This window comes from Orbicella faveolata, unplaced genomic scaffold (genome assembly GCF_042242905.1).
Source record: "Orbicella faveolata isolate gen_17 unplaced genomic scaffold, um_ofav_v1 contig_3, whole genome shotgun sequence".
Lineage (NCBI taxonomy): Eukaryota > Metazoa > Cnidaria > Anthozoa > Scleractinia > Merulinidae > Orbicella > Orbicella faveolata.
In genome coordinates this window covers 15403856-15417500 of record NW_028301558.1, presented here as the reverse complement: position 1 = coordinate 15417500, position 13645 = coordinate 15403856, and the positions used below count along the sequence as shown (strand labels likewise).

Here is a 13645-nt window from a genome sequence, read left to right as displayed (position 1 = left end):
CTCCTAACGTGGAAGACCACTGGGAAAACAGTTAGGGTGGCTACAAAGGATAAGATCATCGAGCTAAAGGAAGATCGATGTCTCTTCGCGCGGATGATGGTGATCTGCAAGTCCCGTCCAGAGATAGACATCAAAGAGGCAGTGGGAGCGTACGAGTTCTCGGTAGTTCCACGATCAATGTTTGCCGCCGATGGCAATATGCTGCACTGTTCCGCAAAGAGCGCCTTGATGAGTATTCTAGAGAAGCTGCCAAGTGACAGATCAGTTGCGCAGGCTGAACCCACTGACCAGTTCGCTAATGCAGATGTGCAGATCAAGGTTTCCATTGTAGATGGTATGGCCGAAGTACAAGCACTGGAAAAACCGGATTGGATCAAGACCTGCTCGGATCTGGCCAATCATTTCACTGTGACGATCTTCGACAAGTACAAGGAGGCAGATGAAATTCGTCTTATTTTCGACAGGTTTGTCACTCCCGCTGATATTTACCTTGTAACCTTTGTGTTTATATTAGATATAATTACTTACATTAGTGGGCACGTTATTCTGCTTTTAGGTATGATGTACCATTGTCTTTAAAGACCGCAACTCGCGAATTTCGTCAGGGATGCTTGGAACCTATCAGCTACAAGATTACTGACACCACTCAGATTTCCAAGGTATACTATTAACGGTTTTTCATACAAAAGCAATGATCCTATATATACTGTACTACAAGAAGAATAGGGCCAGATATAGAGGTAAAGACACTAAAACTAGTACACCCTTTCTTATGCAGGTACCGATGAAGAGACTTTTGGCACATGTCAGCACCAAGGATGAACTGACGCAATATCTCGCCAGCAAGACTCTAGAGAAGGGGCGTCGGAATGGTTTGCACGTGGTGGTTGCATGGAGCAGTAAGTGTAGGGCAACACACAAGGATATGGCGTACCTCGATAGCGACCAAGAGGAGGCAGATACCAAAATACTGCTACATGCAGTAGATGCCACCACATTAGGAGCTACGAGTATCAAGATCTTTTCACCGGACACTGACGTGTTTGTACTGGCCCTTAGACGTTACCCGGAGCTATGTGCGGACACTTCATTCGTCACTGGAAGAGGACAGCGCCACCGAACTATCCAGCTTTGTCCAATTGTCCGCGCTTTAGGAGCAGCTAGAACGGCAGCAGTACCTGGCTTTCATGCCTGGAGCGGAGCTGATGTCACTGGAAACTTTGCATTTAAAGGAAAGCTGGAATGCTGGAAAGCGTTTCTTGAAGCTGATGAAGAATGTGTCACTGCACTTGCAGATCTCGGCTCTACCGTCGTTCCCACAGTGGGCATGTTCTATGCAATAGAGAAGCTAGTGTGCCAATTTTACCTGCCCAAGACTAAGATATCCAGCCTGAAAGATCTAAGGTGGCTCCTCTTTCGAAGAAAACAGGCCGAGTCAGAACGACTACCGCCTACACAAGCTGCTCTCCGAGAGGCCATTAAGCGAGCGCATTACCAAGCCATGATCTGGGCCAATGACAAAGTCCCTAATCCAGACCTTCCATCACCAGAGAACTATGGATGGAAAAAGGACAAAGGTTATTATAAATTAACAGTTGATATAGTAATAGACTCTCAAGTTCGACACTGCAGATCGAGATGACTTTAATGCATTGCCTTATTCTTTTATATTTCAGACAAATGGATGCCGGTGATGACGAAACTGCAGCCGGCACCCGACGCTGTTCTTTATCTTGTCAAGTGTGGCTGTGGGAAGGACAAATGCAGAAACAACAGGTGCAGCGGTCGAAGGGCGGGTCTCACTTGCACAGATCTATGCAGCTGCAGCAATGACGAGACAGGGGAAGCGTGTGACAATGTCGATATGATTGAGAATGATAGCTGTGATGATGAAACATCGGATGAGCAGGACGATGGCAACAAGGAAGACGAGGATGATGAATGATTCTTACCTGACATCTATGTTCTGTAGACTGCAATGCATTATGGGCTCAGTTGTGTTATTTTTAAAGCAGTTATTATCGCCAAAAGCCTGACTAGGTTCTGGGTAGTAATAATTATATATACCTGTAAACCTGCTATGGTTAACATTACGCCCTCGGAGCAACCTTAATCATCGCTAACATATCGAATAGCTGATATAAGGCCTGGTCTAAACGTCGAGCTAACGTCGTGCCGAACCTAATTCCATTTGGTTTTATGATAGCGCGACGCTAGCACGGCAGTGGTTCTAAACGCCAATTTGGTTAGTTCTGTTTTCATCTAGTTGTATTTCTTCTTCGCATCGGAAGCCCTAATTTTCGGAAAGGAATTTGGTTCAGCACGACGTTGGCTCGACGCTTAGAACAGGCCTAACAAGTGCCGAGGAGCTGAGCCTCACTTTCATGTCGTCTTACGTGAACAAAACCTATTCAAATGTAGTTTAATTCACGTGAACAAAAAATATCATGTAGTTCACTTGTTGTAGTCATTTTTCTCAACAACTCGAGAAAAAGAAATATGCTTTTAATGCTTATTTGAAGACAACAAACGACCAGCCTCGCTTTCGTGCAGTGTTGATCACGTGATCAGTATTTACTACTTAAGTCTATGAATGTGTATTAGATAGACTATATTAAAGATTCCTGGTAATTTTGTGGAAATTTATTGTAGTTAATTGTATTTACACGGACACCGCGGAAATACGTTTTTTGGGGCGCGATACAGTATTTTGCTGGTCAGCGGTACACCTTAACAAAACTACAAAATGCCTGCAACTTTTACATTGTTATCGTAGCGAGTCTTGTCGACTGTCAAAAAGATACAAAACTTAGAGCGCACACTGTAAACTTAGCTTTTAAACTCCGCTCATTTGTTGGATAGTTCTCAGTTAATATTATATATTGTGCCAAAGTCAAACTGAACTTGCACACGGTGTGAAATTGGTGTTGTTTCGTGAAAGTTCATGCTCGCAAGCGGCGAGCCAGTGGCAATTTACGTTACGATGTGCGCTAAGGCTAAAACTAAGCAGCAGCGGTGTTCTGAGGACATCAACTTCTCAAGTTTGTTGAATTGATGGGCTTGAACCGTGTGAATCGGTATGTCAACGGCATTTCGATCAAATTCGTCGGGAAGACAAGCTCGTGTTCGTCCACTTGTTCGATTGGGGGCACTCGCGTAAGTAAACACGGTCATCCTGTCTCCACTCGGTATCACCGAATTATGGACCAAGTTGGCCGAAATCAAAGCAGTGCTTCGTATAAATCTTGGACACGTTGGTGTAACAAGTGTAGGACTGAATCCCTAAAAGGGTTCAAAATCTGGCCTCAACTCGGGGTAGAATTCACCGAGGTATGTTTTATCATAAAATATCCAATTTTAATTATACTGTACTTCAGTAAGCTTGAGGCTGGCGAAAATAAAATTTAAAATTTTCATGTTTATTATTGTTTCTTTGTTTCTTGTCATAATTTCGAATTGTTGTAGTTCTGTATTTTGCTTTTAGCGCCTCTAAAGTGTGAAAATTATTTTAAACTAGTTGCATAGCTATTAGAGTTTAGAAAAAAAGCTATTTAGCTATTAGAAAAAGCCACAAGAAGTACATGACATCTGATTATCTCAAGGATGGCAGAAGACATGGAATTCAAAGCTGTTAAAAGGGTAATTAAAAATACATACATATGTTATTGCAAGACAATAAAAATACCATAAAATCTGGGTAATAACAACTTCCAATTAAAACTCAATAAATGGATGTCATTTTTAGTTATAAATAGGCTATCCCCCCTGTATTCACACAGCAATCTTCTGATTGTAAGGCCACCCAGATAATTTCTGACCACATTACCTTAGAGCCTGAGACTCTGTATAACTTTCTAAGATTAATATTTGTTTACATATTACTATTATCTGGATTTCCCAATAGAAAACTTCTTCTATTGTACATTTTTTTCTATTTTGGCTCAGCAAAAATCCTTTTAGATACTGTCCATGGATGATTTCCACAACACCAATGCTGTAAAAACACCAACAGAGAGAACACTGACCAATGCTCTCCATATGGCAACTCCTCTCCTGGACATTCAGCCATCTGTTGATGGTGGGGAGAGGCAGGGGGCAGGAGCTTGGGAGAATAGGGGGCAGGAATCCAGAGAGAAATGCAAAATGCTAATTTTTGTCATTCATTAAGGCCTCAAATACTTTCAAAAACAAGAACTGAAAATGTTACTTGACTTTCATTTAGTGTCTTTAGAGACTTCTAGGCCGACGGGCAAAGAAAAATTCACCCTTGGGCTCAAAATGAGGCCCAAAATGAAACCCTTTGACAGTGGTTACGTCATAGGTCATTCACTTGAAAGACATGGGTAAGAGTAGCAAGGCTGAAAACGAAGGAAAAGGAAATGCCCAAGGGGTGTGCAGCTAAATGACTAAGATGTGTTTTGAGTCTCTTAATTTACAGGGGACAGGAGCAGGACGAACAAGGGTGGGAATCAAGAGATAGAGGTATGGGAAGTGGGAGAACAGGGTATGGGAAGTGGGAGGTTCTGACTCCGCTGTCTCTTCCCCCACTTGATGCAGTACCTTGTCCCTAATTAAAAGGTAAAGTCTGCATAGAGCCAAGTGGCCCATCAGGCCAGGCTTATCTCGGGTTCTGTAGCATGAACCAACTAGGAGTATTTCTACTACCCCCTGCCGGATAGGATGCTAGTCAATCACAGGGTTACCCCCAGCATTAAATTCACCAGTACCCATATACACCTTTGTGGAGAGAGGCACCGTGAGAGTAAAAGTGTCTTGCCCAAAAACACAACACAATATCCTTGACAAGGGCTCAAACACGGACCGCTCGATCCATTGCTGAGCGCACTAACCACAAGGCCACCGCACCTTCCACCTTGTCCCTTAGGCCTAACCTTAACCCTAAACCTAAAAAAAGGAGTCTGTAGATTTCAGTCAAGTTTATCTCTTTTATCACTCGTGTGTATTTGAGACAATTTCTAATTTCCTTGCTTTCTGCCATTCAGTTTACAGTACCAAAGCCTGATTTTAAGTGATTCGCAACTACTGACGGAACTTGTTTTTGCAACTTACAACTTCAGACTTTGCACAAAATTTCTCACTGGAGAAAAGCAATGTTGTAGAACTTAAGTGATGAACTAAATGCAATAAATATTAATTTGTAAGAAATGTATCTGTTCTTTAATACACGCTTTTGTGTCTAGTATCTGAGTTGGATGTAGCGAAGATATATTACCAATGGTTTGTAGACGACAGTAAGCCAATTCAGAGACACAGTGGCATAAACAAACCCACTTGTTCGCCAAATATCACAGGAAAAAAAATAAGTACATATAATTATATAATTTATTGCCATCAGGTGCTATAATGTCTTGTAATAAAGTGGTTACAAGTTAAGTAAGAATCTTACAGAAGGGAGGATGATACAATATTATGACTAAGGGGATCATAATAAATATTTCGTACTGATTCAAAGCACGTGATATGTACATGTCTAATTCATTAAGCACATACAATGTAAAAATTATTTTGTAGTGATTGAGCAAAGCTCATCTGAATTAAATTAAATGAAAGGAAAAACAACAACAGTCAATTATTTACATCAGTTGATAGACTGCACATGTAAGATAGGGAAATAGAAATCGAAAAGCTTCAAATGACTGAGTAAACAAAATAAACTAGTGGGTTTCATTGAAGAGTTGATTTACTGCCTCTCTGAAATGTTGAATGTCTTTTCAGCATTAAAAGATGTGAAACTTGACCACATCCCATAAGTGGAAGCGGTTTCGTGTAAACAAATTCAGGTGTTTGGGCATTTTAAAATATTTAGTTACCTGTACATACATGTACAAGGAAACGGTCTTGAAAATTTCCATGTACTATCAACATGTAATCGATGTAAACAAAAAAGACCTCAAGCGAGGAAAAATTGTCTATGAACCGAACATATTGAGCGGTCTTGAATGTTTTCAGTATTTCCAGCGTTCGCTTCGGCCAACAAATCACAATATTTTCGATTTCTACTCCCTTCGCAAATGCCACCATTATATATAAATGTAGGCTTAAACAATCTTTAATGATAGAGAAATATCTTGTGAATGAAATGAACAAATGTTTTATTGACAGCAAACGGCAGGTACAAAAAAATTATTTCATCTGTTCCAAAAGGCGCAGAAAGTCAGAAAGGTGATAGAAACGCCAAACAAGCCAGTCTTTAAAGACAAATTCTTATCAAAGTTTCTTTGACGCGTTGCGAAATATAATCTAAATGAACAAGCACCACATGTCGGCGCAAAGTGAGTGTGAATAAAACGGTCCCGACTTACATGTACCTTAACCACTTCATGCAAATTACACTTTTAATCCAACTTGTCTTCAAAATTCTTGCAAAAGCTTCATACAGAACCAATCTTCTGCTTTGCTGGATACCCATCGTTGTTTTCGACAATTCTGAGGCGGGGGCGACTGAAGCAACACGATCCAGGCTCGAGTCAGCAAACTACACATTACTCCACACAAAATGACTCCCCTGTACCCCTATTCATTACCGGAACATTGTTTGAGTATTAAAAACCCATTTAAGGACGTCAAACTCACCAATAACGAGAAGTATCAAGGATATTTTCGACCTTAAACCGAACCAAAATACTGATCTCGGAGAACTGATCGATCGAAGGACAGCACAGCCTGATGGTGATGACCACTGACCAGTTACGGTGACGTCAAAAAACGTATTTCCGCGGTGTCATTTACACGCCATTTTATGTTCGAGCCTCGATTCCATGTTGAGCCATATGGGTCTAAAAATAGACCCCCCATAGCAGCCGCCGGTGCAGGTTACAAAATTGCCGACAACAGTTTTTGTGTTCCTTAGGGTCCCCTTAAAACATCTGGGTAGGTGGTTTGCTTTCACCATAAAAATCCCACGGGATTACATATGCTGCCTGACTATTCTAGAAGTTCCTTTGTGAAGTCGTGTAAAGCTCCATGGCAAAAAATACTGCTGATATAAAGAGTCACACTTCAGGCACGTGTAAAACGCGTTTATAGTAACCTGAGAATCATCTGACCATTGCACAATTCAAAGTGAAATGACGAAGACGCAAACGATTTGTCCGTGTAACGACAACGTGTGATGACTTGTGCGGTTCACCGGGTCGTTCACCGACAAATTAGATATGGCGAGTTGTTTCCGTTCCCGTGGTTTGGCAAAGCCTCTCATATTTTGCACATTATGCGCCATTGCGGACTTCTTACTATCAGGTGTGTTGCTAATTCGTGGCAGGGACATTTCTACATTTAATCAACGTTTACAAATCGACGAATTCAAATTTTGTTCGTCCAGTTTTGATTTGTGGATCCTGTCGTTGGTTCGATTATGTACATTATTGGGTGCCTCTTTTGGGGTGCTGTTCGCCAAACGCAAAATGGACGCAGTTTCCAGGATCAATAACCTCAAGAAGCCTTGGCTTTATTGTGGTATCGCAGTCGTGGTCTTCGTTGTGGGAAAGTTTCTTCTGAGCACAGAATGTAGCTTGGACAGCAACCCCAAGATTTGGCTGTGGGCTTTCATGGGATGGACTGTAGGCAGTACAGTAATGGCATATGGTCTGTGGTACCTGCTTTGTAAACTCAAATTCATTGGCATGTCTACAGAACAAGAAATTGGCTCAATACAAGAACGAGAGAGCCTGCTTCATGTTGATGATTTTGACGATTCAGATGATAGAGCATCTAATGATGAAAACCCCACTAAGAAGGAGAAAGAAGGTAACATTTCTGCTTGGAGACTTCTGTCCTATTGTAAACCAGACATCCCTTACATTTCTTTGGCATCTTTGTTTCTTTTGCTAGCAGCAACTGGTGAAATCTTTATTCCCTATTACACTGGAGAAGTTATAGACAGCATTGCAATTGAGAAAAACAAGGCCAAATTTATGACTTCTATTCTTATCATGACACTGATTTCACTGGGTACAGCAATTGCCACTGGTTTACGAGGTGGTTTGTTTACACTGATTGCTGCAAGGTTTTCCAAAAGAATCAGCAACTTTTTGTTTGCTTCAATTGTAAAACAGGAAATTGGCTTCTTTGACAATACAAAGACCGGAGAGGTAGTCTCGCGTCTGACCTCTGACACAACAAAAATGTCAGATCAAGTTGGATTGAACATAAATGTTTTTCTTCGTAACTGTGTCCAATCCACTGGAACATGTGTCTTTATGTTTAAACTTTCATGGAAGTTAAGCATTGTTACGTTAATTGGCCTCCCTCTTGTTGCATTTATCTCTGAAATTTTCGGAAATTACTTCAAAAAACTTTCAACACAAGTACAAGAAGCAACTGCCAAAGCAAATGAAATTGCAGCAGAAGTAATTTCTTCAATGAAGACTGTGCGAAGCTTTGCTAATGAAGATGGTGAGTACAAACATTATGAGAACAAACAAGAAGCTATATATCGACTCAAAATGAAGGAATCATATCTCTATGGAGGCTACAGATGGTGCACAGAAATCCTTACACTTACCCTTGACGTTGTGGTTCTGCTTTATGGTGGCCATTTGGTACTTGAAGGAGAACTTAGTGGAGGAAACCTTGTGTCATTCATATTGTACCAATTGCAGCTTGGCTTCTACATCAGTGAAATTGGAGATATTTATACAGGTCTTCTGGAAGCGGTGGGTGCTTCTGAGAAGGTATTTGAGCTCATTGACCGAAAACCTAAAATCCAGAACAATGGTATTGTCAACCCCAGTGAAGTTTTAGGTGAAGTCAGGTTTGAAAATGTTTCATTTGCATACCCCACAAGACCAAATATTTTAGTTTTAGACAAAGTATCTTTTAGTGTGACACCTGGTGAAGTGATTGCTCTTGTCGGTCCAAGCGGTGGTGGAAAGAGCACTTGCATAAGTCTTCTAGAACACTTCTATGAACCAACTTCTGGAGAAGTTCTGATTGATTCTATCCCTGTGAGGAATTTTGAGCACAAGTATCTGCACAGCAAAGTTGCCTTGGTTGGGCAAGAACCCGTTCTTTTTGCCAGATCAATCAAAGAAAACATTGCGTATGGTCTTGGGAATGGTGGCAACATTGATCAAACTTTAGTAGAACGTGTGTCCCATCTTGCCAATGCACATTCTTTTATCAGTGATATGTCAGAGGGTTATGACACTGAAACTGGGGAAAAGGGTCTGCAGCTATCGGGTGGGCAAAAGCAAAGAGTTGCCATTGCTAGAGCATTGGCGCGAAATCCACGAATTCTCCTTCTTGATGAAGCAACTAGCGCCCTTGATGCAGAGAGTGAACATCTTGTCCAGGATGCAATTTACAAGAATTTAGCTGGCCACACAGTATTGATAATTGCTCATCGCTTGAGTACCATAGAGAAAGCAGATAAGATTGTGGTTATTGACCAAGGTAGAGTCATTGCACAAGGCAAGCATAGAGAGCTTGTGGAACAGAATGGACTATATTCAAAGCTTGTGAAGCGCCAAATATTAGGTCTTGAAAAAAGGAATTGTTCAAGTGACAATACACAGCGGCTGGGACTTACACACAGGGATCATTCTGATTCAGATGGTGACAGTAGCAGTTCTGACCTTTCTTCTAGTCCACGTATTTCAGCTTTGTCTAAACATTAATCAGGCTATGGCAGGGGTTTCATTAAGGGCTGGGCATGGGGCAAATAGACCGACTGTGAGGACCATTTTGCTCCCCTGGTTTGACCATCTAGGGGAAAGTTTTTTTTTTATATAAAGAAGTTTTATCCACCTGTGAAATCCAGTTGCCCTCCTGCTGATAACTTTAATGAGACCCCTGCTTATGGTAGTAATAAGGGCTGTTGCCAAAAAAAATTATGACTGAGCCAGTGTTATATACCAGTATTTGTTTATTTTTTATTTTATGCTAGCAGTGGCTTACTTTCCCCCTTCAAAAATAACAACAACAAAAACAAAAAAAAAAACGACTGAGACTTGCTTGTTACTAGCTGCCACCTTGGTAATGACTGACTTAGTAATTTAATCCTTTAGGTTCTTAGTTGGAGAACAAGTTAAGAGTTAGCAAGATTTCGAACTTACCAATGTTAACAGCCAACTGTAAAATTCATGTGGACCAGCTTAAACTTTCACTACAGTTGACAATATTTAGATCCTCTGACTGAGGACTTACTTCTAGCTGTGTATGGCAGCTTGTTGATGTTCTCTGATATTGTAAAGTACCTTTGAACATTAGAATTCTGGTACTATAAAAAGCTTTTATTATATTATATATAGTTAATAAGAATATTATTATTATTATATTATTATTTAATCCCTTTCATGACGATTGTCTACTCTTGTTCTTTGGCTAAAAATCCTTAAAGGCTTTGCATTCTGACTGAGATAATTCATAGTACATTTGTATTAATTAATTTATTGGTCTCATGACAAGTTCTGTGAACTTTGATCAGAGTGCAAAGCCTTAAAGGAACTACATCACAGTTTGCACATCTTGAAAAGTTTAGTCTAAATTAGTCTAAATAAAAATCTTTTATTATATTATATATAGTTAATAAGAATATTATTATTATTATATTATTATTTAATCCCTTTCATGACGTCATTTGTGATCCATGTTAATCTTCTGCATTTTAACCTTCGTTTTTCCTTTGTGGTTTAATATTATCTCTTTTGTGTTTTTCTTTCTTGGTAAACAACTATTTTCAGCTTTTCTTCAATTAAAAGGTAAATTTTTATGTGGCCAAAAGAACTCAAAATACCATGAGTGAGCTCCTTTAAGCCAGGGCTCGAAAAAAGTGCTGTCCCATTGTCCTGGACAAGTAGATTTTCCTTCTGGTCAAGTAACTTTTCACTCTCACTTGCCTGATGGGCAAGGTATCAAGCAAGTAATCTGCCAACTAGATCATTAAAAGAGCAAACTACGACTTGCCATGGGCAATCAAAATGTGAGAGCTACCCTTGCCAAGGGCAAGCTGGAATTCAAGTTTTTTGGGGCCTTGTAAGATCCATGGTTTTCTTCCTTTTGAGAACGTAGAAAAGGTTGTGTTAAGCTGAACGAGGCAGGTGGTTGCAATAATTTATTTTCTGCAAATTTCCTGTATACCTACTCAGCTACTACTTCCATCTACAGCTTTTAAGACCAAACTGTTGGGATATTTTTCATCCTTTGATCTTTTCCAGGGATAGCTGTGCACTTGAGATGCTTGCAGCTTTATTTGATGTTAAGTATCACACAGGAGAGACATTTTGATATGTAATTTAATTAAAAGTGCATTTATATGCATAAATTACAAACATTTTCTGTTGACTATACTGGTCTAGCCAGTTTTACAGCACCTATTCTCTCTACCCAGGCCCCAGTTGAGCACTCAAAGGGTGGATAATGCGAACCACCGGATAAATCACTATTCAGAGGATAGCATAGTAGAACCAAAACTTATCCACTGGATAGCAATTTATCTGGTGGATAGTGTACCAAAACTGCTTTTAGAGGTATCAAAACCGCTTTTTTAACTCCTAAAAGGTACGGTGAGTACCCCGGCCCCTACCTTTTTGTATGGGAGTCCCCCCTGCCCCGCAGCCTTTTTCTCCCAGAATTCTCAATTTCATGGTGCTTACCATAAGGCCTCTGGGACAGAGATTACAATAGCCTCCTTGGACTAATATGGGAGGCGCGGTGACCTCATGGCTAGTGCACACTTCTCCGGATCGAGCAGTCCGGGTTCGAGCCCTGGCCAGAAACATTGTGTTGTGTGCTTGGGCAAAGCACTTTACTCAGACAGTGCCTCTCTCCCAGGTGTATAAATGGACACTGGCGAACTTAATGCTGGGGGTAACCCTGCAATGGACTAGCATCCCATCCAGGGGGAGTAGAAATACTCCTAGTTGCTTTATGCTACAGAAATCAAGATAAGCTTCGGCCTGATGGGCCACTTGGCTTGTATACAGACTTAACCTTTTACCCTCCTTGGGCTAATGGGCCAGAAATTCTTCCTTGCCATGACACTCGGTCAGAGATTCCAACCCCTTTTGAAGGAAAATAGGGAGACTCTTTTAGCACCGAAGGCGCCAGCCTCTAGGGGGTCCAGGACCATGCTCACCAGGAAATTTTGCAAATTTAGGTTTTCTTAAATGCCTTTTCCTGCATTTTGGAGCTGCTAAATGGAGTACAGTAAACACCCGCGTATAAGAACCTAGTGATTTAAGAACCTACAGGCTGAAATTGGGCATTTTAATACCCAAATATATAAGAACCTATTTAGGCTGGCAAAGAACAATAGGTTCTTATACAAAAAAACACTCTTATTTTGTAGCCAAAATACTGGATTTTAATTGATAGAAATTGTGAAATTTCTGAGAAACACCATGAAAATTATTTGTTTAATTGAAAATCTTTTAAATACAGAGTATAGAATACTGTATAAAATTATACTGGTGTAGCCTTAGGACTTGAATCTGTAGAGTGCCCTGACTTTTGCTCATGTGAAATACACATTACATTATTTATTATTGTTTAAAAAATAAGGCTTGGCATTTTTGCGGTTTAAAATACAAATGTTCAACCATTATGACATACTAGTACTACAGTAGCTCTCTGAATGGTATCACTATGACAACTCCTACAAATAAGAACCTACTAAGAACCTAATCAGCCTGAGTTCGGAAAAACTACCCCAAAATATAAGAACCCATTCAGCCTGAACCCAAAAATTCTAGGTTCTTATACGCGGGTGTTTACTGTAAGACTGCTGGCCTGATGAGTCTGCACAATACACGGTGAGAGACTAGGTGAGATGATATGAGAAGAAAGTGTAATACATGGCAAAAAAATACTTAAGATTACCATTTTTTCCCTTGTTTTCACAATTTATTATAAATCGGGAGAATTTGATAAGAATCGGGAGAGTGGGAGGTAACACATCAGATCGGGAGGGTTGGAATCTCTGCTCGGTGCTGTCTCGCTCTATGAAGTAAAACCCCTGGAGACTGTCCTTCCTTTCTCTGTTGTTTTGTACCAAGTCTCTCTCAGTCTCCCACAATTTGTTTTTACCTTCAGAAAGGGGTTATTGGTCTCTTTTTTGAGTGACAAGATTAAATAGTGTTGCCATGGTAACCTTTTTTCTGTCATGAAAAAGACCATGTAACTTGTTCACCAAAGATTGGGCATTTGTTTGATGCCATTTTGTAACAACAAGAGATGAGAGGTAACATTGATCAATCAATGAAGAATTGCTGAAAAATGCTGGAAACCGTTATGAGCCACCTTAAATAAATTAATTTTACAAGATCATCATTTCCTTTGGGGGAGGCTGTACTTTTGCATGTCGACATCGGGCCTGGGCTCCTATAGTCTCCTTCGCAGCCGTTATTAGGGTCGTCACGCAACGCTCCTCCCCACTAAGTGGGGAGGAGCGTTGCGTGACGACCCTAATAACGGCTGCGAAGGAGACTAGGGCTCCTATCTTTATACATATTTTTTAGTCTGCCAAGGCCAGATAAGGGTCAGATAAATCCAAAAACGCAATTCGTGGCAATCTCAGCGTGAAACAAAGGAAACTCCACACTTTTGCACGCAGAGGCGAAAGAAGAAAGCATTAGCAATGTAATCACGGGTTTTTCACGCAGTATCGAACATGCGCCAAATAATC

At 40.5% G+C, this 13645-nt stretch overlaps 3 protein-coding genes across 3 annotated transcripts in view; all 3 read left to right on the top strand.

Moving 5' to 3' along the window:
• LOC149106551 (uncharacterized) overlaps window positions 1-825 on the top strand; it is a 1522-nt gene extending 697 nt beyond the window's left edge. The window contains exons 1-2 of the mRNA XM_089298622.1: window positions 1-659; window positions 779-825. The exon at window positions 1-659 is cut by the window's left edge and continues 697 nt beyond it. Of these exons, the coding sequence (XP_089154748.1) occupies window positions 1-579 (579 nt within the window). The 3' untranslated portion in view covers window positions 580-659; window positions 779-825. The remainder of the gene's footprint in view (window positions 660-778) is intronic.
• Window positions 826-841: 16 nt separating this feature from the next.
• Window positions 842-2114, top strand: LOC149106550 (uncharacterized). Its single transcript, XM_089298623.1, has 2 exons — window positions 842-1577; window positions 1677-2114. The coding sequence occupies exons 1-2, from the start codon at window positions 926-928 to the stop codon at window positions 1943-1945; spliced, it is 921 nt and encodes a 306-aa protein (XP_089154749.1). The 5' UTR covers window positions 842-925; the 3' UTR covers window positions 1946-2114.
• Window positions 2115-6793: 4679 nt separating this feature from the next.
• LOC110068913 (ABC-type oligopeptide transporter ABCB9-like) lies at window positions 6794-12684 on the top strand. The gene has a single exon (XM_020776333.2). The coding sequence runs from the start codon at window positions 7176-7178 to the stop codon at window positions 9636-9638; it is 2463 nt and encodes an 820-aa protein (XP_020631992.2). The 5' UTR covers window positions 6794-7175; the 3' UTR covers window positions 9639-12684.
• The last annotated feature ends 961 nt before the right edge of the window (window positions 12685-13645 follow it).

Excerpts from the sequence above, each read along its gene's own strand:
- LOC110068913 (XM_020776333.2), top strand. The coding sequence starts at position 7,176 with ATGGCGAGTTGTTTCCGTTCCCGTGGTTTGGCAAAGCCTCTCATATTT.
- LOC149106550 (XM_089298623.1), top strand. The coding sequence starts at position 926 with ATGGCGTACCTCGATAGCGACCAAGAGGAGGCAGATACCAAAATACTG. Across the intron at positions 1,578-1,676 it reads TGGATGGAAAAAGGACAAAG|ACAAATGGATGCCGGTGATG; the intron begins GTTATTATAAAT and ends TTTATATTTCAG.